This window comes from Chionomys nivalis, chromosome 7, assembly GCF_950005125.1.
Source record: "Chionomys nivalis chromosome 7, mChiNiv1.1, whole genome shotgun sequence".
NCBI classification, from domain to species: domain Eukaryota; kingdom Metazoa; phylum Chordata; class Mammalia; order Rodentia; family Cricetidae; genus Chionomys; species Chionomys nivalis.
In genome coordinates, this window is record NC_080092.1 from 36985592 (window position 1) to 37011871 (window position 26280).

Genomic DNA, 26280 nt, shown 5'->3' on the forward strand with positions numbered 1-26280 from the left:
CCTATACAGCAGCTGTGATGATTTCTCATTAAGAAATGCAATACTGGGATTAAGGATGTGGCTCACTTGGTATAGTTCTTACCTGCCATGCAATAAGACCCTGTGTTTGACCCAGAGCTGCATAAAGCCAGGCATGGTAGACATAAAGATCTAGTCCTCATACTTGGGAGGTAGAGGCAGAAAGAAGGTTTAGGAGTTTAAGGCCAGTCTGGGCTACATGATACCTTGACTCAAAAACCAGCACAAGCCTGCGTTCTTTTCTCCCTAGAATCACGACTGAAAGCAAGATGGTCCATTGGCAACTTTACTGGCACAGTAAAGTTTACTGCAGAGATTACACCTTTGCTGGCATTCCTGTACAATCCTCAGAGTCTCCAAGTGTACTGCCAGAGTTCCGCCCATAGAGTACCCGGTGTTCATTAAGTCGGACTGAATGACCTTTGAATGAATTCTCCGAGTCACCCACCCAATGTAGCACTTTGTACATAAAACGAACATTTATAAAACCTTCAACAACAACAACTTCATCTTTCTGGCTACAATTTTCTCATCTATACAACGAGGAAGCTCTTTGTTACACTGCCAAATTCTAAGGCTGACCTGGAAGGCAATACATTCTCACATGGCCAATTGTACCCACTCACGAATTGAATCTATGTGTGGGAACTCAATGACGGCAGAGGTCATAGACTTTATACACTGCAAAATGCCAGGTACAACCAAGGGCTGTTGAGTGTATTTTTTAGGGTGCTAGGGATGGAACCCAGAGCTTCAAAGTAGGCATTCTATCTGTGAGTCACACACCTTAAACTGGGGGCTTTGTGTGTGTTTACACACACACACAAGTATATGCATACAGAGGTCAGAGGTCAGCTTCAGGTGTCTTCTTTATCTCTCTCCACTTTAGCTTTCCAAACAGGGTCTCCTACTAAACCTAGAACTTGCTGTTCTGTCTAGATGGACTAACCAATCGGCCCTGGTGATCACCTGTTCCCACTCCCTACAACACGGGGGTTACAGAGGCTTTTATAGAGGATTTGAAGTCAGGTCTTCATGTTTGCCATAGCAAGCACTTACCCACTGGGCCATCTTCCCAGTGCCCCACTCCCCACACTTTTTAGGTCTTTTCTGTAACCTAGGCTACAGTCTCGAACTTACCATCCTCTTGCCTTCACTCCCCACTGCTGTGATTGCCAGCAGGCACTACCACACCTAACCAAGGGCTTTTTGTCTTCTTCCTAGAGGGCATCCATCCCTCTCTCAAGCACGTTAAGCCTTTCTCATAGCTGAATACACAGCCCCCAGCCTGGAATGTCCTCTGTACTCCTATCCACCAGAGCCTCTGCAGGCTTTTGGGTTCAACTTGGTCCTCTTAGACCCAGTGTCTTCAATAATTAGTTTTTACTGTGCCCTCAGCTTCAAGTGTGTTGGACAGCATTTATCTCCATGTCTCCACTTTCTCAGGACTATGACTCCTGGCATGGGGATCAGAACAAAGGCCTCATTTTACAGGGTCTACTTTTCCCTAACCTCTGTCCATATCTATCAGATTGACGAAGACTAGGAAACCCATCTGCGACAGGCTGGCTCTCAGAGCAGGCCACATGTGCTGGGTGGGCAGGAACTGACCACAAGCTTGTGGCAAAGCCCAGAACTTACTGCCCACATCTGCAGTGCACACTTCAACTCACGCTTCTTACCGAGATGGCGTCTTTGATTTCTTTGGCATCACAATAGGCAAGCGGCCTCATGAGGTTCACGATCAGCCGCTCAAACTTCCCTGTCAACTCATACTTCAAGTCTGCGATGAGGTCCTGGAGATGGAGGAGCACCATGGTAGAGATGAGTGAGAAGTGAATGTTTTCTCTGCCTGGCCCAAGGCTGAGTCGCCTTGCTAGATCCAGTTCTTGGGAAGAGACACTACCAGTGCCCCTTAAAGAAGATTCAAGAGACTTCAGGTCACTGCCCCAAGCCATGCAGCTGGCAGTGGGCCATGCAGGTTCAAGCCCTCAGCATTGCCCTCCCCCACCACTGTCAGTTCTGCTGTCTGTGTCTCCTCAGATCCAGGTGTGTAAGAGAGTGGCTAAGGCCGGGCGGTGGTGGCGCACGCCTTTAATCCCAGCACTCGGGAGGCAGAGGCAGGCGGATCTCTGTGAGTTCGAGACCAGCCTGGTCTACAGAGCTAGTTCCAGGACAGGCTCCAAAACCACAGAGAAACCCTGTCTCGAAAAACCAAAAAAAAAAAAAAAAAAAAAAAAAGAGAGTGGCTAAGGTGCAGGTCTGGGTACTCAGATGACACGTGACACCGAAGGACAAGAAAGAGCAGAGGAAGAAGAGCCAGCGCACAAGCAGAGTCGGAGAAGAATTACCTTGCCATAGAGGGACTTGTAACTCTGGCAGATCTCCTGCCTCTGCTTGTTGCTGCGGGAGGTGATCAGCTCCAGTATGGACTCCTTGTCACTGCCTAGAAAGAAGAGTTGAGGGTACCTGTTGTTAGTGACGAAGCAAGACAGTGCCTTCAGGTTCAGAGGCCCATGTTAATTCACTTTCAAAATGTCCTTCCGACAGTTTCAACTAAAGCTTCGTGGTGTGTGTGGAGCATGCCCAGAGGCATTTATGGAGCTCTGAAGTGAGCATGCTTGGGACTGTACTCTTAACGTGAGTGCACGCTCACTCAGGAATGGGACCAAGGCTGTGTGAATCTGTACAGGCCTGCATTAAAATGTCCATGCTTGACTTGTTCAGTGAGAGCGCTGGTTTGGAAATGGCTGTGGGCTTTCTCCCCTGCCGCAAGTAATGAATCGTCCACCACTCAAGTCTCCACTCTGCTTATCTCGACTTGCTCAACAAGGTGCAAGTCTACTGTAGTCAGTTAAGCTGTCACCCCGCCCAGCCTGCCTCCAGGAAGCTCTCCAGGCTGCTTCCTTTATCAGGCAGAGGCCTTGCAGCTTCTGCAGGTTACAGCAGAAACCTTCTGCTCTCACAAGGAAATGGAAGCAGTGGTTCTCAATCTGTGGGTTGCAACCCCTGACATCAGCCATCCTGAATATAAGAAATTTATATTATATTACAAGTCATAACAGTTGCTGGGTGGTGGTGGTGCACGCCTTTAATACCAGCACTTGGGAGGCAAAGGCAGGCAGATCTCTATGAGTTCGAGGCCAGCCTGGTCTACAAGAGCTAGTTCCAGGATAGGTTCCAAAGTTACAGAGAAACTCTGTCTCAAAAAGTCAAAAACCAAACAAACAAAAAACCCAAGTCATAAAAATAGCAAAATTACAGTTATGAAGCAGCAACGAAATAACTGAATATATTAAAGGGTCACAGCATTAGGAAAGTTGAAAACCATTGGTCTAAAGGGACCTCTAAGTCCCCATAGAGAGGAGTCATTGCATTCACAACACCTGAGCTCAAAGGGCCGCTGATTGAGCTCTCTGTGGCACAAATACAGAAACTGAGGCACAGAGACAGGTAAGGATTTTCACAAGGCCTCACAATGTACTTGACTTAGAAAGACCCAGATGTCCTAACAGCATGTGTTCTGCCAACTGCAGACAAGCAAAGGTGGCAATAAGCACAAATTCAGGTCAGTGGACACCCTGAAGAAAGGCAGGGGAGTCACCAGGAGGGTACCAACTCACCAAAGTTCTCAGTTATACTAACCAGATCTGTTCCATAAGCTCAGGTCTATGGGTAAGGCTTCAGTATTTTTTCAAACCTCTCTTTAGTGGTTTGACATAAATATATACATGATCAAGTTCTCTGCAGCACAAATACAGTGGTTTGACATAAATATATACGTGATCGAGCTCTCTGCGGGACAAATACAGAAAAAAGTATATACATGTGTGTGTGTATGTATATACTTTTTTGGTTTGACATTTTATTGAGAATTTATAAAATATGAAAAAGACAAAAAATTAATTAAATAAGCTAGTCACACAGCTACAAAGCAGAGCACTTGTCTAGCGTGCAAGAGATTCTGGGTCCAACCCCTAGCAACAGGAACAAAACAAAACAAAACCACATTCCAGGCTCCTCCCCCATCAACAGTTACTGTGTAGCCTTTTCCACGGGCCTGGACGTTCTCTCAAGGACGGAGGAGGAAGGCTTTTAAAGCATAGATGCTCATGAAATTTACAGGGCTCAGAAGTTCTGGGATCTTAGTGGATTCAGAAATCACAGACTGCGACATGGACCATGGGGCTCTTCCCCAGGATTATAAAAACAGTAACAATGGCTAGGGACAGGGAAGCCTCGCTGATGGAGCTGCCTGCAAGCTGGGCAGGGGGTACTAAGGATGCAGTTTTCCAGGAAAGTGGCCTTGTCAGTCATGCATAGGAGTCACCTATGCTACTGTAAGTAACCCTAATAAACCCACTGGTTCATCAAACTAGATGAATGGAATGGTGTCTTTGGTTTGTTGGGGTGCCTTAACTGGATAGACTAAGGTCTGTTTGTGTTTCTCTAGGAAAAGTCACAGACTACTAACAGATGGCTCCTCCCATGCACCCTCTTCCCCATGGGACCCACTCTTGGGTGGCCGACACCCACCGAAGCCTTTCATGGCTGTATACAAAGCCTCAGCATCCTGATTTGCATCAAAGTCTGGGAAGTCATGGATGGAGCCTCGGTACATCGTGCCCTGTGGAGAGAAAAGCAGAGGGTGAGTCCCAACCTTGGACCTGGACCCAGGTCAGACCCTAGCTCTGGTTCTGGCTGAGCTCTGTTCCCGGAGGTCATCTGAGGTCACCTGGGAAGGGAGTGGCTGACTCCTCAAAAGACAGTGCCATCCTCCAAGGGAGGGCGGCGTGGCCACGGCTCATCACCCTTCATCACCTAACACCAGCAGGAGAGGTTAAAAAGCCTGGCTGAATGGCAGGGCTGGAAATGATCCCTGTGAGTGATAAGAGTCTCGTGTGTGTGTGTGTGTGTGTGTGTGTGTGTGTGTGTAGCTGGAGGACAGCCATAGGTGTTGTTTCTCAAGTGTCGTCTTTGATGTTTTTGTTTGTTTTGAGATAGGGTCTCACTACCTTGGCTAAGACTGCTCTGTAGACTATGCTGACCTTGAACTCACAGAAATATCCACCCCCCTCCAGCCTCCTAAACGCTGGGGTTAAAAGCCTGCACCCTCACACTCTGTCCTCCTGTCCTACCTTATTTATTTATTTTTGTTAAGAATGGCTAAAAGTTCATCATTACTGTGTTTAGAGGGTGGGTATGTGTCAGCCACGATGCACATGTGAAGGACAGCTTGGTGGAGCCGGTTCTCTCTTTCCGCCTTAGATGGATGCTCTCTCTTTCCACCTTTAGGATGGCAGGCTTGTGTAGCAAGCCTCTTTACCCACTGAGACATCTTGCCAGGCTATACATCTTGTTTTGAGTTCTTTGTTTTTCAAGACAAGGCTCTTTCTACAGAGTCCCAGCTGTCCTGGAGCTTACTATGTACACTAAATTTATCTCGAACTCCCGAGATCCACCTGCCTCTGCTAGGATTGAAGGCATGAACTACCATGCCTGGCTTACCTTATTTTTTGAGAGAGGGTCTCTCAGGGGCCTGGGGCTCACCTATCATAGGTGGCTTGGCCACTGGGCCCCAGGGATTCACTTGTTTCTGCCTCCCCGGCACTGCTATTACAAGGACATACCACCATGCTGCTTTTTGTTGTTGTTGTTTTTGCAGAGGGGTGGAGTCTGGGTTCTCGGGCTTGAATGCAGGTCCTCATGCTTTACCTAGCGAGTACTTTGAGGAGGTCTGAGCCACCTTCCCAGTACTCCTAACCATTTTTCACGGCATTTTACAGTTTACAAAGCCTCTTATCTCCATGAACACAATTATATTAGCCACTGTGGCCGTGTTTAAGGTGGCATCTACAAACCCTGAGAAGGAGTCCCACAGACCACGGCCCTCTTCCCTATTCCCCTCAGCTGCACAAACCTAACAGCTGCCAAGTACTCAGGGGACCCAGAGCTACTCTCAGATTTCAATGCCAAGATGAGCACTGGTCCTGGGGGCCCAGTAAACTGAGCTGTGAACTGGCATCTAAGGATAATCTGGCAGGGTCCTTGCAGGCCAGAAGAGGAAGGCGGAGAGCCAACGGACCTCAGACATCAGATCAAAGCTGAATGCACAATGGACTGTTCACGGAGGAGTCAGATGTGGGTCAGCTTTACAGTACGGAGAAACATGGGGTCTGGGAGAACCACCTGGTCAATCCAGTACACACGGCCTGTCGCTGGGCAGGCACACAGCACACAGTTTGTGCCAGGCCCTGGGCCAAGGGCTGAAGATTCAAAAAAACCGAAGATCGAATTTTGTTGAGCCCCTCGCCCAGTGACAGAGATGAAACCATAAATGGTTATGTAAACACCTAAAGAAAGAGGCACAGTATAGAGGAAACAGCTAAGCCCAACACCAGCTCCAGAAAGAGATTATAAAAGGTTCTGTAGATGGAAGAGCAGCGGGAGGCTGAGGAGCCCACAGACTGTGTCTTAACGAGCGAGACAAGGACAGGCAAAGCCGGAGTCCTCCCATGGTCCTGTGTCCCCTGGTGGCTTCTCCCACAGAGTCCAGCCAGACATCTGTCTGCCCTCTGCCATCGGTCACCGAAGCTGACTCTTCAGAGGTATGCGTGTGTGGGTGCAGGGCGACTATTTAAAGTGCTCCAAGGGACACACCTTCTTCTCGCAATTCCCTATTTGGGAATCCCCTGCAATCTGATCTCAGGCCTGGGCAAAGCAAGAGACAAGGCAAAGGATGGCACATGCTGGCCCCACCTCCTGCCTAGATTCTCTCTGCCCTCTTCAGCCCTTCTGAGGCCCACCTGCTACATTTGCATTTGCATAGTGCCACCCTGGATAGCCTGATCCAGGGACCTGAGGTCCAGTGTCAGGCCTGGTCTGTGCATGGCTCAGAGACTGGCCAGAAGAGACCCTCAAGTCCCTGCTGTCAGAAAAAAAGACAGTGTCCAGCTGGAATTTTACCTTCTAACCATCTGGTGTTTCTCTCTGTCTATCCTGGTCTAGCAATGTCAGAAAATAATTACCATTAGCTTCTAGGGTGGAGAAAAAGGGAGCAGAGGGAACCAGAATGTCTGCTTTGCTAAGGGCCTTAAAGACTTTTAGTCTAACCTTCCTTCCTCTTGATCCTTTTGGGAGTTTTGTTTGTTTGTTTGACATAGGTCTCATGTAGCCAAGGTTGGTCTTGAACTCACTAAGTAGCCAAGGCTCACCTTTGAACTCTTGATGCACCTGCTTCTGCCACCTGAGTGCTGGGATTACAGGTGAGCGACACCACCATCTGGTCCTTAGACTCTTGACTCCACAAGGACAGGAGCTGTCATGAACAGGACATGACCGCACAGGACAGAGTGGATCCCTACACCCAGCACAGGCTTAGCAATGGAGACCAGAGAGTGCTTGCTAAATGTAACTGAGTTGAATGAAGGACTGAGGTGAAGAATGCTGAAGAGGGAGGCAGGTAAGGGGAGGGCAGCTTGACTTCTTAGCCTGGATTCCTAGCACCATTGCTTAGCATTGGAGATGCTGGGACTAGCAATGGAGTGTCCAACTTTGAAATAGCTTTCTGGGAGTCAGGTCCTCTGGGGTCTATCTGGGGCAGCCAGCTGCTGCCATGACTCATGATGTTTTTCTTTCCACCTGCCTGAGTCCACATGTCCTTTATCTCTCTAGCTCCAAACTCCTTGCCACCAATTCTCGGGCTCACTTGGAGAAAAAAGGTAATGGATCTTAAAATTTCAAAGACCCCAAATAGAGAGTACAAGTGACATGTGACCAGCCAGCATGTCAGAGGTCTGACTGAGAAGGTCAAAATGGCTGTTTCTAGCAAATCAAGCTTTCTCCCTTCCTGCCAGATGCCAGAATGGTGTGGCAGATCCTAAGGGAAGGAGTGACCATCATATAACTTAGGGGTTCTTCCTCAGCTAATGACCCCCCACCTATCTCTTCTTGAAGACTAAACATGGAACGATTGTCCTGCACTGTCTGACTCCCCTGCTGGGATGGCAGCTTTCAGAGACCTGTTTCTTCTCTGTGTCAGGGTGACCCACATTCAAGCTATAAACAGGCATCAGTGTCCCACCACGCCTAGACTCCAAAGGCTTCTCACACGGAGATTCTTGTTTCCAGGGAAACTAGAGACACCTACTCATCCATCTGTTATTCAGCTGCCTATCTACCTACCAATGCACACATTGCCAATTTATGCTCAATCTATCCTCCCATTCATTTATCTGTTTGTCTGTTCATGTATCTATCAATCTGTCTATCTGCCATTCCATCTACCTACCAAGGTATCCATCCATCCATCCATCCATCCATCCATCCATCCATCCATCCATCCATCCATCCATCCATCTCTCACTGAGAATCTGCTAGGTGCTTAGCCCAGGGACCTGTAAGAACTCAGTCAGGTAGGGCACTACATGGTAAGTGCACCCCCTTAATCCCAGGCCTCAGGAGGCAGAGGCAGGCAGACTGGTCTAAACAGTGAGTTCCAGGCCAGCCAGAGCTACATAAAGTGTGTGTGTGTGGGGGGGGGGTGGACGGGGAAGAGAATCCTTCCATAGGCATGCCAAGAAGACCGTTTCCTAGGTGCATCTGGATCTCATTAAGCTGACAACTGAGATTAATCATTACAAGGCTCATGTTAGAGGTAATAAGTGCCAAGATAGATTCTGAGATGGTTCTTGAAAGCTCACAGTCAGATGCCCAAGGTCAATGACCATAAGATTAGAAGTTGCCTACAGGGGCTGTGAAGCACAATTAATAAAAACTTAGAGAGAGAAATTGGGGTTCAACCTGAAGGTCAGAAAAGCAAAATAGCTAGCCACTGGCTCTTACCTTGTCCTCAGTCTGAAAATGGCGATCCTGCCTCCAGGAATCTCAGAACGAGACTGAAACTAAGAGCTGTCTCCTTCTGTCTTGTAATCCTCCCTCTTTAGTTCTGGGATTAAAGGCATGCACCACTGGGATTACAGGCATGCACCGCCTGGTTTCTATGGCAATTAGTGTGGCTACTAGAATTAAACATGTGTGTTATCACTGCCTGGTCTGTAAGGCTGACCAGTGGGGCTGTTTTACTCTCTGATCTTCAGGCAAGCTTTATTTATTAAAATAAAAATGAAATGTCACTACAGGGCTTGGGGGAGACAAGAGGCATCTGCCAGGCTGTGGGGCAAAAGACAGAGCACCAGGCATGCTGCCCTCCCTATTGTGGCTACTTTGTCTCTGTCCTTCTCCCGCTGTGGATGGAGTGGCTGGGTTCTTGTGCTGTTTGGGCTGAAGATAAAACAATCAAGGTGACACCAGGGAAGGGTGGCTAATGGCCCACATAGGCTTGGCCAAAGCGTTCCCAGAGAGAAACTAAGTGGGGATCTAGCTCAGTCCCCCATGCAGCTCTGCACAAGGATGGAGAAGTCTTCTCATTGCCTGCCCGCTAGCTCCACAGTCATGGGCACTGCAAGCAAAATGGGACTTAGCTCTAGCTGCTAACATAAAGCTATAGAAACATTCCCTCAAACCATCTAGGCCTAGCTCCCACAGACCATGGCTCACCCCATTATGGAAGTTTATATTCCTAAATGCCATCTGTGCAGCTGCCCCGGCCACCTGTAACCAGCCTGTCCCACCCCATGCAGATAGGATTCTGGAAGCAGATACCCAGGATGGAGGGAGTGGGGGAGAAAGCTTTCCACCCTGAAATATTTAGCAGACCCCGCTGCCAGGTGGTGAGCAGCCTGGGCCCTGGGGCTCCAGCCTGTGAGGCCCCACCCCAGCTACTGCAGGTGTCCTGGGCCTCCTAGAATGCAGATACACATTACCTAGACAGATCATTGCCTATACGGGAACTCTAGCAGACAGCAACCATAGCCAGCTCTGGTACCCACCTCATCCTGCAGCTGCTGGGATCCCAGGACACCCACCCCTCTCTCCCTGTCTGCAAAGTGGTTTTGTATTTGTTACTGCATTTCAATACCAAATCTCACTACTAAACAGGCCACAGAGCCACGTCTCCTGGGGCCTTCCTTCCAAGTTCAGTTCTTTGGAAGGTGACAGGAAGGACCCGTCATCATGATGGAAGGAGCTAAGGTGACTGGACCCAAGGATTGTGAACAATGTGCTGTGTTTCTGCAAGGGTGTGTGGGTGTGCACACGTGCGTGTGTGGGGGGAAGCGTACTGCAGACGGTGCTAAGAGCAGGCAATAGACAAAATTCCTTCTTCACACTGCCCTGTCTTCAGCAAGCTTCTCCCTGTTGAGGTTTCTGCCTGGCAGGCACCCAGAATTACCCTTTGCCCCGAATACACTGGATTCTTTCTCAGTTCTGGCCTTCTGATCCAGCCAGTCTGCCCCAGACCCCTCTTGTTTTTCAAAGCCTCTTAACCCAAAGAGGGTGCCCTCCTGCTGGCTCCAGACCTTTTTCATGTCCCACCAAAGCATGACGCAAGGATGTCTGACTTGCATTCACACCCAACCCCCCTGAAACTTGCTTGGTTTATTGGCCCTTGCCCAAACCTCTGAACCCCAAGTCTTGGCCCGAACAATCTTCCAGCTTGACTTGTCATTTGAGTCATTCAGAACCCTGCAAGGTAAGTGCCTCCCAGCTCCTGCCCGTGCACACACACAGGAAGAAGGAAGCAGCAGCAGCTCCCGTCCTGGAGCTTTCTGCACAACAAGGAATATTCTTTCCAGTCGGCCTGATCAGAGAGGCTATGGGACAAAGCATGCTGCTCCTCAGGGGCGTGGGGGGAAGCTGTGCAAGAGCTACTTAGAGTCTGTCTTGCATCATATAAACACGACTCTCTGCAAGCTGCAGCTCCTCGGTACACTGCGAGTCACGTCACAAGGAGGGATGATGTGAAATTAGCTCTCAGTTCGGCCAGTGGGTAAGAGGCCTGCTCTGTGACCGGAAGTTCTAGAGATGAAGTAAACAACAAAAGGGGATCTGCTGGGGGTCCCTCAGCTCATCCTCCCCTTCCAGCACCAGGTTTGCACTGTAAGGGTAGCCAAGTGGGACCCCTTCTCAGGCAAGCCCTGACTGACACAGAGGAAGCCCTTATACCTCACTTAGTCACATAGGAGAGAATGTTTCATGTGGTCTCAAATTCTATCACCCAATAAAGTGGCCAGATAGCATGAAAGACTGAGGTCATGATCTTCCCAGCCTGGAAAACATAACCCTTCGGGGCATAAACACCCCTCATTGCGATCTAGTGCCCATCTAGTTGCCCATCTCCCTTCCTGGGGTCCCATAGTTCTGGTGGGGTCACTTCAACTCCCCACTCTAAAAAACATGTAACCCAAACCCGGCCAATGAGGATAAAACCCAGAACCACTGAAAATAAGTTGCACTATTGTATCTGGGTCTCTGAAGACCGGATAACAGAAGCCTAGAGGTGCATGATGCCCATGGCAGGCAAGAAAGAACCTCTCAGGAATGAAGCAATCTAGAAAGAGCTACCCACCAAAGCAGAATCCTCACTCTGCCATCTAAGAGTTGGATCCAACCAGTCCCGAAGCCCTGCACTTCCCAGTATTTGAGTCAATTCGCATCCTTTTGTACCTGGGATATTGTGCATCACTTCTGGCGACTTGCATAGGAAGAGCTGTGAATTTACAGCCACTTCTAGTCCTTTAGGGCTGAAAGTACCAGGGGTTACCTGAAGTACCAGGGGTTAGCTGAGGACCCTTAGCTGAAGGTACCTGAGACTCTGGCCTACTGATGCTAGGGTTCCCAGACCTAAGGGTAGGACACTGAGAAGGAGAGACCCTTACCTGTGCTGTTTTGGCCATGGTCTCAGGTTCTGTAGCAGAAACCACTGTGGAAAGACAAAGAAAACTTGAGAGACCACTCCAGGACTCTGTTAACTCTCTGTTTTATCCCCCCCCCCATTTTCCCTTTTGTTCTCATACCCAGAGACCTGGTGGAGCCAGGAACTTTGTTTTTCAGGGTATAGTGGCTGGATTAGATACTGTACAGCCAGTCTTAGCAGGGTGGGAAAGGAACCTGGAGAATGGAGGCTGGGTATGACCACTGACCTAGCACTGACCCAGGCCCTGCTGTGTGCCTGGTATCTCCCTTAATCCTTTTAGCAGTCCTTACAGGCAGCAGGTGCTCTTTGTAAGAGACAGGAAACCAGGGCCAGGTACCACATTTGGTCCAAAGTCAAACCATTTAGAACTCCGGAATCCAGAGCCCCTGTGTGCTACATGCGCTTTGTGCACCCTTGTTCCAAGCCACTGAGAATGACTTCCCAGCCAGGCCTTCTCCCATACAAATGGGAAAAAGCAGGAGTTCCTGGGTGCCTCTCTGAGGACATCATCTCAGCTTGGGTATGTCTCATTCACCCATTATCTACCCCAGCCAGCAATGCCCTGAACCCCGAGAACACAGCAGGACATACTCAAGACTGGACATTCCCATTTTCGCAGTCCCAGTGATAAAATGCACCCACATGGATTACAAGAAGCACCTGGTGACAAAAGGCAATGGGATGTAACCCTGGGCAGCCAGCCAGAGGTCTCATACAGATGCCTGGGTTAAGAGGCAACACAGAGGTCAATGTGACTGAGGTGACTGAGGTGGCAGCAGACAGAAGGATGGTGAAAGGATGGATGACCTGAGGTCACTGTGAAGACTTGGCTCTACTCTGGTGGAACACGGCCATCGCCACGGTGGGAAACTTGAACAAACAGGTTGAAATAGCTTACTGAAACCGGGGAAGGACTATGGGTTGGAGGTGTCAGGGACAAGAGCTACAACGAAGTTGGGACACAGGTGTATAAATAAATAAATTTATAAATAAATGAAAAGGGGAAGCGAAGCGGGCGCAGGGCTGAACTGAGCTCACGAGCACTCAGCAGAAGGGCAGGAGATGCAAGTTAAGCAATCGGGAACCATGGAGGGCCACTGACCGCCACTAGGAGCGGCAGGCGTACGTGGACCGCCTTAAAGCAGCTCCAAACTGCTTTGTAAGAGCAAAAATAACTTACTTGCAAGGAATGAACTAGAAAGGAGGGAACCACAGAGACCTGCAACTCAGCACTCTCCAGCCCTACACATCCCCTAACTTAGGAGACGGCTCCCTTGACAGTTTTAAGGTCTGTGACTGGGGCTTAGCGCCCATTTCTGAGTTCAAGGTTATGCTAAGCACAAACTGCTGGGGGATGGGACCTGAATCACTTCCAGCATAGAGCAGACACATCAGGGGTGGTGGTTTATTGTACTGGTGGGGCCTTAGGTACAGGGACTTTATCAGTTTGCCCCCATATTGCCTCTGCTGAAGTCCGGCAGTCAGCAAGGAGCAGTGATCTGGTAAAGCTGGCGTGGGGGGCGGGAGGGGGCACAGACAGAGATCTGACTGTGATTGAAGCTCAGCTACAGGAAACCCTGCTGTTGCCCGGGCAACCAGGGGCCCCTTGCTATAAAAGGGCAGCTCTCACCAGGAAATGGAAACCTCACATGAGAAGGGGTGACTTCCAGGACTGGGCCCAGAAACAGCTCTGGGGTTTCCCCAAGCCTGGAGACCCAAGGGGCAGCTGGTGAAGGAACCAACCCCCAAACTGCCAGAGACCCGGGGAGTGAAAGAGGCCCAGGAAGTGAGCTGACATGAGGGTGGGAGGGCTGGGACCTGTCACTTGAAGGCCGAGGCACTTTCTTTTGGCGTGGTTGCTGGAAACTTCAGCAGCTGGCTGGCGCCCAGGCCCATCTGGACAACAGCCCCTTTCCACAGAGAGCCAACTCCAAGGAGAGGCCACCATGCCTTTGGGGGAAACTCCAAGGGCAGTTTCTGTGGGCCCGTTGTGGGCCTGCCTCCTGCGTATGTGGAAAGTGAGTTTCTTTGATCATTTAACGTTTAGATTGAAGTCCAGAGGATTAGTCCAGTTCATTCCAACAGGGAAGCTAAAGGCTGAAGCACTGAGGTGGCTGTCTGAGCACTGGGGCCCCTCCCATGACAACCTACACCACATGCTTCAGACTGGCTAAACAGCCATTGGCCCAGGATCCTAGCTGAGGCCTGAACCATCTGACCTCCAAGCCTTTTTCAAGATGGCCAGGACTCAGCTAGCAGCCCTGCCTACAGTCCCATGTCACACAGCTGGGGACAGGCCCAGGGTATGTGATTCCTGCTGAGTTCCCTCTCTGGGACTTAATGAAATGAGGTCAATGCACAGCTCTCCTCTTTGGGAAACCCCATAGTCAATATAAACGATTTCTCTATATTTCAGTGAGCCCTTTCCACGACAGAACACCGGGAAGGTTCTCTCCAGATCCCAGGACTCCTCGGCCCTCCCTCAATCTGTAAGTTTTACCAACTTACCTGAAAAAGATGCTCAAGACTGGTTAAAACTGGCTTCTCTCTCCTCAGAGCCCTAAGTCTCTTTCATCTGACCACCCAAGCAACTGAACCGTTCCTGAAAACCCCTCCCTCTGGACAGTGACCTGGATGGCTTCTTCCTGGGTGGCTATCTCCATTGCCCTGCCTGGTAGCTGGTGACCACTGTGGTCTTTGGTGGGGGTGGGGGCAGGGGCAGGGTCCTATTGCCCAACCGAGAGAATGGACAGGGGTCACTGTGTCTCCTGAGCTCTGACTTATGTAATAAGTTGTTTAAACTGAATCTCAGTTTGTGTATCTGCAAAGACATTGGAATTCCAATGTGAACTGTGACACAGCAGATGAAAAATGCTTAGTCTGTCACACAGAAAAAAAAAAAACAATAAATGATCGTTTTTATTGGGCTAAGTTTAACATGGCAAGTAATGAAGGCTTTGAAGTCAAGATCCCCAAGTTCAAATCCTGACACTGCAAACACCTTGTTCAGGACTTTGAACCACTTGAGTTGCTTCCCTCTCTGCCTCAGTTTAGAAATTTCCTACTTAGACATGGGAACTCTGTAAGGTTTTCTTTGCAAGATAGTGTGCAAAAACCACCCTTTCTGAGGGAGACCAAAAGAGCCTGCCTGAAAGTAATTGAAATGCTTTTTTACAATTTATTTATGTGTATGACTGTTTTGCCTGCACGTATGGAAGTGTACCCCATGTGTATCTGGTGCTTAAAGAGGTCAGAAGAGGGCGTGGGAATGCTGAGACTGGAGTTAGAGATGGTTGTGAGCCACCCTGTGGATGCTGGGATCCCCTGTGAGAGCCACAAGTGCTCTTGACCACTGAGCCACTTCTCCAGGCCTGCACAAGTAACTTTTTAAATATTTCTTTTTATTTACACTTAGGTGTGTACGTCTGTCTGGGTGAATGTGTGCCACACATGAGTGAGTGTATGGAGATCAGAAGAGGGGGTTGGATTCCAAGGGGCTGGAGCCATAACAGTTGTGAGCCAAAGGACCTGGGTGCTGGGAACCAAACTTGGGTCCTCTGGAAGACTCACAAGTGCTCATAACCACTGAGCCATCTCTCTAGCCTCAGACTGTTTCTTTTTAGCACAGTTTTGCTTTTTTTAATTTTATTTAATATTTTTTTACTCCATACGGGGTCTCTTCTATGCCAGCCTAGCCTTGAACTCACTATGTGTCCTCAGGTGATACATAAGGTGACCCTCAAGCTTCCACCTCCCAAGTGCTAGGGTTGCATGCGCGCATCACTGCACCCAGTTTATACAGTGCCGGAGACTGAACCCAGGGCTGGCTTCCAAGCACTCTACCAACTGAGCCACACCCACAGTCAACCAAATGTATTTCCGTGCCATATGTCAAGTTGGCCATTCAGAGGAACTGCAGACCTTTGCAAATAGAGCATGGGCTTTTTTGCAGGAAGCTGTTCACTCCTGCCCAGTCAGTAGACAGCGAGTACAGGCATTGTTCTGCACAGGAGAGGTCTTATCTATAGGAGGACAATGGAGGTCTGATTGGCCCAGATGGAAATGACCACAGGTGACCCTGACTGAGAGACTTCATATGCATTATAGGCCTGGGCCACTTCTTACCCCCTAGCAGCCCAAACTTATTCCTTTGTTTACCTGACTGCAGAGCTCCATCATCCCACCCCATCTTTTGATTTTGTTGTTTTGAGGAAGGGCCTTATTATATAGTCCAGGCTGGTCTGGAAAAGGTTACCCCCCTCCCTCAGCCTCTTGTGTCCTGGAATTACAGATGTGCACCCCCAGGCAGGTTCCCTTGCCTCTTTTGGAGTGCCTGGCATATTAATGCAATATAGAGGTCATCGCTATGGTTTTCCCCTCCTAAACTGCATAATTTCAGTTCATTTCAAAGATGAAGATAAAGCTGGCAGGTAGAGCCAGGAGTGACGGCACACACGTTTAGTTCCAGAACTGCAGAGACAGAAACTGCAGAGGTGGATCTCAGTAAGTTCAAGGCCAGTCTGGTCTACGTAGTTAGTTCCAGGGTAACCAGGGTTTCAGAGTACGACCCTGCCTCAAAACAAAACTTGGTCAGTAAGACAGTTTCACAGGTAAAAGCGCTTGCCATGCAAGCCTGGTGACCTGAGTTTGATTCCCAGAACCGTGAAAGGTGGAAGGGGAAAACAGACTCCACAAAGATGTCCTCTGGCCTCCACACGCATCTCTCTCTCTCCACACACACACACACACACACACACACACACACACACACACGCACATCCACAGTGCACCAATAATAAATTATCTTTTTAAATGATCAAAACTTTGGATCAGCCCTACTTCAAACTGTATGTGTAAAGAGAAGGGCTTAAAGGGTTGTAAGCAGTCTCCCTCCTACAGCGCCTTCCAAAGCCAGGTCTCTAGGCCCAGCATTCAAGGTCCTTGGCTATCCTTCATGGCTTCTGGCCTCTCCTCTCCCTAAGCCAGGAATGGCCACCACTATCATTTTTCTACCCAATCTTCTAGTACCTAAACCAGAGTTCTAGCTTTATTAATACTACCTAAAGATTTTTTTCCCCAAATGACCAAAGGCCAACCTTAGAGATTAACTTAACGTTTCAGGGCCATAGCAGCCACCAAAGTTGAGAACCAACTGACTGGTCTCAGCTGTTATCTCAACTGGGGAGCCAGGGAGATTTCCTCTCCTTGGAATCCCCACATGCTCCACACCACCCTCCCTTGACTGGCTTGTGGTCAACCATTGAGGATTTGCCATTCCTGTGTAGCTGGAGGTCACTGACCATGAATGCACCATGGGGAAGAAAAAAAAATTCTCTTCAAAGAAAACTTTTCTGGGTTATCTGATTCCAGTTTTTCTGTCTTCAGGCTCTTTACAGCTCAGCGAGTTGTAGGTGACCAGTCATAATATATATATATTTTAAAAGGAAGTTTAGGGCTGGAGAGATGGCTCAGTGGTTAAGAGCATTGCCTGCTCTTCCAAACGTCCTGAGTTCAATTCCCAGCAACCACATGGTGGTTCACAACCATCTGTAATAAGGTCTGGTGCCCTCTTCTGGCCTTCGGCATACACACAGATAGACTATTGTATACATAATAAATAATAAATAATAAATAAATATTAAAAAAAAAGGAAGTTTATTCAATGTGACCAAGTTGGGAGGAAGAACAAGCTGAGGGAGGCTGCAACACAAGCCCATTTTTAGGATACTGACATGTAGGTGTGTATATTCATACACAGCATTCTAATAACTTGCACATTCCACTGTCTCTCCCTTCCCCCTTGGGTGGAAAAACCAGTTTTGCCTCTAAGTGCATAGTCTTCTCAATATGACGGTGGCTGTCGATTCCGTTTTGAGCTGGTTACTAATAACTGCTTGGATTAGTCCATTGATTGTAAGTAGAATAAAACCTTGAGCAAAAGATCATTTTATTTTATTGCGTGTGACTCACGGTTTGGCCCTTTCTGGGGGACACGACGGCACAGCTATTGTGCCTGCTGTGAGCCTCTGGTCACGGAGGGCCGTTCCTAAAGGTTCCTGCACTAAGAGGCTAAGAAACCAATCTTTCCAGGATGCTTTTCCTCAAAAGCACTGACCCCTCACTCTGCTCACAAGGAAACCAAATCCAAGGTATCTTCTGGCATCTCTTCATCTGGAGTCTGTCTGTCTCTCTCCTTTACTTTGGCTGGAAGTACAGAGCTACGTACTGTCCTGAACCTCTCCTCTGGAGTCACCTTAGATTCCCAAGGAATAACACTGTACCGAACAAATCACACTGTAAGAGAGGCCAGTCATTCCGTGAGGGCAAACTCTACCCTGGGGCAGAAGTGGTCAGTCAGTAGGAACCAGAATGAGCTCTTAAAGCAATGGTATTGATAAGGACAGAGATAATGGCTTCTATGAACCATCTAGAAGAACCAGAATGGAGACACTGAACTCTAAACCACATGGAGACCAGGATTAGTTGACTGTGCACAGCTCCTGCCCCAGTTCTTCCTCTCTTCAGACCTAAGGCTCAAGTCAGTATCCTAAAAATGGGCTTGTGTTGCAGCCTCCCTCAGCTTGTTCTTCCTCCCAACTTGGTCACATTGAATAAACTTCCTTTTAATATAATATATAATATATATATATATATATATATATATATATATATATATATATATTTACTATGACTGGTCTCTAACTGGTTTATTGGGACCAGGTGGCTGAGCCTTGCCAGCTAGGGCTGCAGAAGTCCAGGTTTACATGATAAAAACTCCAGTTATAGCCATGAGAGGTTTTTTTAGGGACACCATTGAGAAGTCACAGGGGAAGAAAAAAAATGGAACCATTGAACCAAATTGCTTTGCTCCCCATGCTGTGACCAGAGGGGAAATGACCTGAGAAGTTGAGTAACTTGTCCAAGTCCATAGAGAAAATTACTGATTAACTGGGGACTCCTGAGAAAACAAAACAAAGCAACAAAAGTATTAGCAACTTAGGGTCACTGGTGGGAGCTGGGGCTAGGGCAGAGATTGGGACGGCCAAGGTTCCTGTGCCCACACACTGGCTGCCTAATACTGAAGTCTCCTCATTAATAACTACAGAGGAAAAGAAATGAGCATTGGCTGGGCGGTGGTGGCGCACGCCTTTAATCCCAGCAGAGGCAGAGGCAGGCGGATCTCTGTGAGTTCGAGGCCAGCCTGGTCTACAAGAGCTAGTTCCAGGACAGTCTCCAAAGCCAGAGAGAAACCCTGTCTCAAAAAACAAACAAACAAACAAACAAACAAACAAACAAACAGAAATGAGCACTGGTTAGATAGAGTTTTTTTTTTTTTGAGGGGGCACATATGTGTGATGGAACAGCTTGTGAGATTTGGTTTCTTTCCCTCTACCATGTGGGTCCTGGGGCTTGAGCTCAGGTCATCAGGCTTAGTGGCAAGAGCCTTTACCCGCTAAGCCATTTCACTGCTCACTTCCGTACCCTTCAGTCCACTTTTAAAATAACATAGAAAAATTACATGTTGTAGGTTGGGATGTAGCTCAGCTGGCAGAGTACCTGTCCAGCATGCAGAAGGCCCTGGGTTTGATCCCTAGCACCGAATAAATCAGGCATGATAGTACACACAAGTAGCCCTAGCATGTGGGAGGTGGAGGCTGGAGGATTAGAAATTCACCATCAGTGATAAAGGATGTTCAAGGTCAGCCTGGGCTACTGTTCGGCTGGGACTTCCAGCTCGCTCCTTTGAAAGCCTGCATTTCTCTCTCCAAACCCCGCTCTCTTGGTGAATCTCCAACAGAGACCGCCAAAATCCCAGTTCTGTATTCTTGGAGGCAGGGGTGTGTGGCCAATCCCTGCCTAAGGTGTTATAATTGGGTGCAAACCCAGCTTGTGGTCATCACCACCCACACCCACCCCTTCACCCTTCCCACAGGGCATTTAAGCTCCTTCTCTTAGATCAGCCATGTGATTTTTCATGCCCCTTCTCCCGCCTCCATCTCTGGGGGCTGGAGGAATCACCCAGGAGTTGCTTTGCTCAGAATAAAGCTAGTCTTTTACTTTTTAATTTGGCTTGCTCTGGCATACTGTGCCGGCGGAGAAGCCTACTATCAGGGTACAGAAAACCTATTAGCTTCATGAGACCCAGTCTCAAAAAACAACCATTTTAATAACAGAGTCTGAGAACTTTCTGTGTGCCAGAAAGTTTTGGAGCCTTCTGGGGTAAGTCTTCTGTACTTTGAAGGCTTTGGTTTTCAAAACTCCTCCCAGGCTGGAGTTTAGTGTAGATTATTCAACCAGCCTGTGTAAGTCCATGGGTTCTATTCCTACCTCCAAGAAAAGGTAAATCTAGAAAATGATTTCTCTTTTTTTTATGGGCTTCCCCCAGCCAGAAGGAGCAGCTCCAAATCCCAGCTGACACAGTAGGATAGAGCATCCCTCTCTTGCCCTTCCCCCCAATCCAGACACTCAAGTTTCTTCGAGAGCAGTGTCTTCCAACTCCTGACCAACAGTCATTGATCCCCAGTTGGGCAGGGCCCCAGGCATTTGTCATTTGACTGCCCCAGGATCAGAAACTGCCTGATGTGGGTTTGAATCCTGGGTGAGGTCACTCTGTGAATGATAAAAGTCTCACAGAAGTCAGGAGTCCTGAAGTAAAAGCTCCAAGGTGCTGTTTAGAAGCTGTTTGGCGGGAAGGACCTGAGTTCAAATCCTCAGAACCCAAGTCTACCATCCTATTGCAGGATAGGAGGCAGAGACAAGAGAGCCCTTGATAGTTCTGTTTGGCTAGTGGCAAACAAAAAGAGAGACCTTTTCTCATATGGAAAACGGGTAAAAACAGGAGCCAAATGACTCAGCATGTGAGAAGCCTTTTGACCTGAGTTCCATCCAGGATCCACAACATGGAAGGAGATAATCAACTTCTGGAAAGATGGCCTGTCTTCCACATGCATACCCTGGCACATATGTACATATTCAAATAAATAAATCATGTAAATAAAAATATTTAAAACCTAACTCTCATAAAGATTATGGTTAAGGTGTAAAGAATAAAGACATTTGAGACTTTTTGTTTGTTTGTTTGAAGACAGGGTCTCTCTCTCTCTCTCTCTCTCTCTCTCTGTAGCAGACTAGGCTGGCCTTAAACTCAGAAATTCAACTGCCTCTGCTGGAATTAAAACAAAGCCATCGGCTACCTGGCAAGAATGAAGACAAGATGAGTGTGCACACAAGGACCTTGCACAGAAAGTTCATGCACAGAAAGTGTTGTGCAAGGGCTTACAAGGATGCTTCACCTTTTTTTTTTTTTTTTTGAGATGGGGCCTCCTGTACCCAACTTACTAGGTAGCTCAGAGTGATCTTGAACTTTGAACTTCCAGATCCTGCATCTTTCACCTCCCAAGCGCTGGGATTGCAGATACACACAGTTTATGCCACCCTGGGGGAAGGAACCGAGGCATCCCCTAGGTAGGGGACCACGTTTCTAGCCACTTCTTTACATTTGAGGACTAGGGTATCTCTATCTCTGTAATGGTCTGATTCCAGCATCCAACAAAGCCAGGGTTCCCTGAGTCTGCTCAGCTGGAAGGGTTCCATCAGTGACAATGACTTTAAGGAGCATGTGGACAACAGAAAGAGGAACCTGAGGCTCAGGTAGCCTCCTGAGTACCACAACCGGCTGAGGTTACCATGGCAGCACTGGCTTCTCTACACAGAGCACTCTACAGTTTGCGAGGCACTTGCATATCTGCAGGCTTGATACCACATGAAGGGTTCAGTCCTCCTTTTACAGATGTTGGAACCGGGAAGCTGACACAGCTCTCTGCAGGGCCAGCCTCAGTGGGGGCTTCTCAGTCCGCCAGGAGAGGGCATTCCAAATGCAAATGGATACAGAATGTAAACAGAAGAGGCTTCATTCCAAGCCAAGAAGCAGCAAACCAGGATACAACCCTTACCTCCCCCCCCCCCCCCACCAATGGGGAATCTGTGGAGACCACATCCTCAGCTCTGACCCCACCCAGGAAGTCTCTTGAAGAAGTTGACTAGGAATTGCCCTGGGGCCACCACTGAGCCTGAATGGTACTTTAAAAGAGCCAACACATCTTACCAGCTGGGGGCTTGGGTACAGGTCTCCTCCTCCAGGGAGGAAGGAATCAAGGTGGGGAGGTGCCCAGCTGGTGTGCGGAGGGGCAGAGATGGGGCGGGGCTGGGGCTGGTGTCCAGGACTCCTCTGGGAGCTGCAGTGCAGATGTCTGTATGGTCTCTGGCAGCTCTCCAGTGCTGCAGTCCCCCACTCCCAGCCCCACCCCCAACCCCAGCATCTCCATTCTCAGGGCAAGTCCATGTTCTGTCCATCAACAGCTGCATTCCCCTGCCCAGACACAGCAAACTGGTTCAGTATCCCAGCAGAGGGAGGCTTATGAACAAAAGGACAGGAAGTAAAGGGACATGGTGAGCGACAGTCACAGCTGCAAGGGGATGAAGACCTTCCCTCCATGCCCAGCCACACCCAACTCCCAAATCTGAGAGCAGTTGAATTGGGCGGCGGTGGGGGGGGGGGAGCACCGGAAGTAGCAGTCACCTCAGCACACTGCTATGGGCCACAAGGGTCCAGAGAGAAAAGAGACCCATCCAAGGGCCCCAGGCAAGCTGCAGCCCATGGACATAAGGGAGAATTGCCCAGGGTCTTCTGCAAAGCTCGGGGCAGAAATGGTTACAGATGGGGAAAGAAAGGTTTTGAAGTCAAGCTATCTTGTCTGGGGGTGGGGACAGCAGCTCAAGATGTGATCTGGGCAGGAGAAGAGGAAAGGAGGGTAGATTCTCAGGGGACACCAAGAGCTCTTATAAACCCAGGAGCCATATGCCCAAATTTGGAAGTGTCTGGGAAGACCCACCAGAGTTTAGACAAAAGGACAGGGAGGGAAGGAGGAAGCAGAGGCCAGATTCACTCTCCTAAAGGAGCTTTTCACCGCCCACACCTGTACTGGCAGCCAGAGCAACCCACTTTCACAGTGACTGTTTACCCAGAAAGAGGGGAGAGGGAGGCTCAGAGAGGGAAAGAGCCTGGCTCAAGGTCACACTATAAATTGGTGGCGGGTCAGGATTCGAGGTCATTAGAAAGCATCTAAGGCCCTGGAGCTTTGAAAAGGCGCGGGGTTGGCTTAGGAGAAGCAGAAGAAACAGTGGGGCCTCTGCATCCGGCTAAGCGCTTCTGTGGCTCCCCGACAGGTGAGCAGCGGCGCAATGTGGGCCAGACCATCAGAACCCTTGGGATGGACAGCTGGTCCTTCCTAGGTGGGCATCATGGAGTCTCTGGAACGGCGCGCAGGAGAGGATTCCTCAAACTCTCAAAGTTGGGCAACTCACAGCCTTCCCTGAGGGTCCCTAGATCTGCGTCTCCAGTCTTCCCAAGTTTTTCCACCCGTGAAATTAAAATGATCAGGCGTCCCCAGCCTTGGACCACACCCTCGGCGGGGCCGGGGTTTCACCATCTCCCCTCCCCCGCAGGGGCGCTGTCACCCCACGCCTGCATCTCAGGTTGCCTCCAGGGACACACCCAACCGCGACACTCCGGGGTGGCCGTACCCCAGCAGGGACCCAGCAAGCAAGATGCCGGTCCCCGGTCCCTGCAGCCATGGACTTCGTGCCCTGCAGCGACTCTGCACACTCACCGTGCGGGGGAGGCCTTAGGTCAGGGCGGACAGACGACGCAGCTCGAAGCCCGTTAGCCTAGCAGCAGCCGCAGCGCAGACTGGGCTCACCGTGGCAGGGGACACGTGGCATGTAGGGACCAATCGGGTTCGCTCGCTGCCCGCCCCGCCCCGCCCCGCCCCACCCCGGGTGCTTCACTTTTGGAGTCTGGGTGTCACCAGCAGCAGGGAAAGGGCGTGCGGGGGAGGGTGCTCTCCCGGGATACCTGCCATCTCCTACCTGGGTCGGTTCAGGCTCAGACCTGATTCCTCCAGACGGAAGGAGACTCGGAAAATCAGAATTAGAGTCAAGCTAAAGCCCTGTTCCGTACACTTTATTCCACATTCTTGCTACTTACTGATTTGTTGAGAAACAGAAAATTGAGGTTTGTCAGGATCCAAGATGAGACCTTCCGGGACTGATCAAATTTCATGCCTTTCCGCGCTATTGGGTCACAGGCATAGTCACTTACTTTGCAGGGAAGAAAAGCCCGGAAGAGACAGTGCTTCGCCCAGAGTCATACAGCTTGCAGATTGTGGGGCTGGGAATCCAAACCTGGGCAGGTGGCTCCCTTGGTCTTGGGGAGTGCGCTCTGGTCAAAGAGGGTCGGCCAAGGAGACCAAGTTGCTACTCAGGTCTGTGTGGAAAAGCGGCCATCTCTGGGAGTCCCTAGGAAACAGGTGGCCCGGCTTTAACAAGACATGGCTCCCTGCTTGGTGGCCACAGAGCAGACAGCAAACTGTCCATAGGTTCTTCTCTGAGCTTCTTTAAGGCTCATCTTCAGGAGCCAATGAGCTGGCTTAACAGACAAAGGTGCTTGCTGCCAAACCTGAATTTGATCCCTGAGACCCACTCTGATCAAAAAAAATGTAATTTGTAATGTTCTTAAAAAATATTATACTCGGAATCTGTCACTAGTTCAGAGACTTATAAGCCTCTTGAAAAAAAAAAAAAGAATAGAAAAGTCTGACTGGAAAACGTATTCTCTGGCTATTTCACCCAGTGAGCATTGATTGAGTGCTTGCTGCAGCTAGAGCCAAGAGAACAGGTGGGTGCCGCACAGCCCTGCCCTACCCTTGGGGACCTTCCAGTACACAAGAGGTTTTGATGGTTTTTCCGTGAAGCCTGGGACCTAAGGTGGAGCAAATAAGCAAGGTGAAGCAAGTTGGGCAGTCTAACATTCGGAATGGGAATAACACAACTTTGGAGAAGAGAGAGCTCAAGTGAGAAACCAGCGGAGCCTGTGTCCCCACTGTGAGGCTGAAGCAGGAGAAGCTAGAGGATCAGGGATTCAAGGTCATCGTGGGCTTCACATCAATTTCAAGGTCAGCCTTGGCTACCTGAGACTCTGTCTCAAAAACACACAAAACCGGGCTGGGGGTTGTGACTCGGTCTGTAGAGTGTTTGGCAGGCGCGGATTCCTGGTTGGATGGCCGGCACCACATAAAACTGGATTTAGTGTTGCACACCTGTGATCCCAGTGCTCAAAAGATTAGAAGTTCAAGGCTATCCTCAACCACATAGCAGGTAAAGGACAACCTGGGCTACTTGAGACTCTCAGACAGCTAAATAAATTAAATGTAAAGAAGATAATGGAAGAAGTGGTGGAGGAAGATGACAGAAGAGAGCTGGCCCTGCCAAGATGGAGGTCAGTGGTCTCCTTGCACACAGTCATAGCTGCTGTCATTTACTGAGCATTTTTCTTGAGTCACACGGTTATGAATTTGTGTGTACAGGTGTGTGCATGCACTCACCCATGAGCTCAAGTGCCGCAGCATCCATGTAGAGGTCAGAGGACAACTTGCAGGACTTGGTTCTCTCGGGTTTATGCAGGTCCTGAGAAGAAAACTCAAGTTGTCAAGTTTGGGGACAAGTTTCCTTACCTGCCAAGACATCCTGCCATCCCTGTACACCTTTTAATTATAATGTCATATCTAGCCCTAAAATCCATTGATTGGATATGTATATTTATATTATGTGCCCAGCCCTAATTTCAGAAGCTTTATCACAAAAATAAGATCTCTGTTCTCATAGTCTGCATCCTGCATCCCAGCCCAGGGGAGATGGATACAGCATAGTAATGGCAACATGTGAGCCGGGACGAAAACTGTGGACAAAAAGGGGGGAACAGGTAACATATACTAGGTGACAGATGCGAGCACTTAGTAGGGTGTTTATCAAAGGCTAAATCTGAGAGATTTGAGGAGGACGCAGAGGAGGTAAAGTCAGTAGGACTGAGCGGACACAAGTAGGAAAAAGTGGTGGGAATGGGGCTACAGTGCCTGGAGACCAGAAGGGGTCCAGGGTGTAGAGGCGGCAAGAGGCAGAGACAGAGGAGGGATCAACTCCAGCAGGGCCTGGAGTCATTAGGAGGCTGCTGCAGGATGTTGGGTAAGGGAGGGGCAAGGGTTGAGTGCACAGCTGTGTAAATGCTGCGTCTAACTCCACGCCATTTCTTGACTTCGAAAAGCCAGTATCTTCTTAGCAGTCAGTCCTCATCTCTCCTGAACCCGTCTGAGGATGAGACGGGATCAGTTTGCTTTTCCTCCTCAGTCCTACCTTGTCTTTTTTTTTTCTCCCCCTCTCCCTTCACTTCCTCTCTCCTCCCCCATTTTTGGTCTTTTGAGACAAGGTCTTTTGTGTTTGAGGCTGGCTGTGAACTAACTCCTGGTGTAGTTGAGAATGACCTTGAACTTGTCACCCCCACCTTCTCCATTTCAAGTGCTGCTATTTACAATTGTGAACCCCCACACCTTACC

General features: G+C 49.2%; 1 protein-coding gene and 1 long non-coding RNA gene across 3 annotated transcripts in view; one reads left to right on the top strand and one right to left on the bottom strand.

The window, feature by feature from the left end:
* Anxa6 (annexin A6) overlaps window positions 1–23596 on the bottom strand; it is a 54315-nt gene extending 30719 nt beyond the window's left edge. Inside the window, exons 1-5 of one of the 2 annotated variants that reach the window (XM_057773273.1) lie at window positions 23503–23596; window positions 11796–11839; window positions 4555–4645; window positions 2370–2464; window positions 1701–1814 (exon numbers count right to left, since the gene is read on the bottom strand). In XM_057773273.1, the coding sequence (XP_057629256.1) occupies window positions 1701–1814; window positions 2370–2464; window positions 4555–4645; window positions 11796–11813 (318 nt within the window). In that variant the 5' untranslated portion in view covers window positions 11814–11839; window positions 23503–23596. The remainder of the gene's footprint in view (window positions 1–1700; window positions 1815–2369; window positions 2465–4554; window positions 4646–11795; window positions 11840–23502) is intronic. The other variant, XM_057773274.1, reaches the window with a different exon arrangement.
* Window positions 4072–15100, top strand: LOC130876717 (uncharacterized). The gene is made up of 3 exons (XR_009057343.1): window positions 4072–4358; window positions 4472–4666; window positions 14250–15100. It is a non-coding gene; the product is annotated as an uncharacterized LOC130876717 (long non-coding RNA).
* Window positions 23597–26280: the final 2684 nt, after the last annotated feature.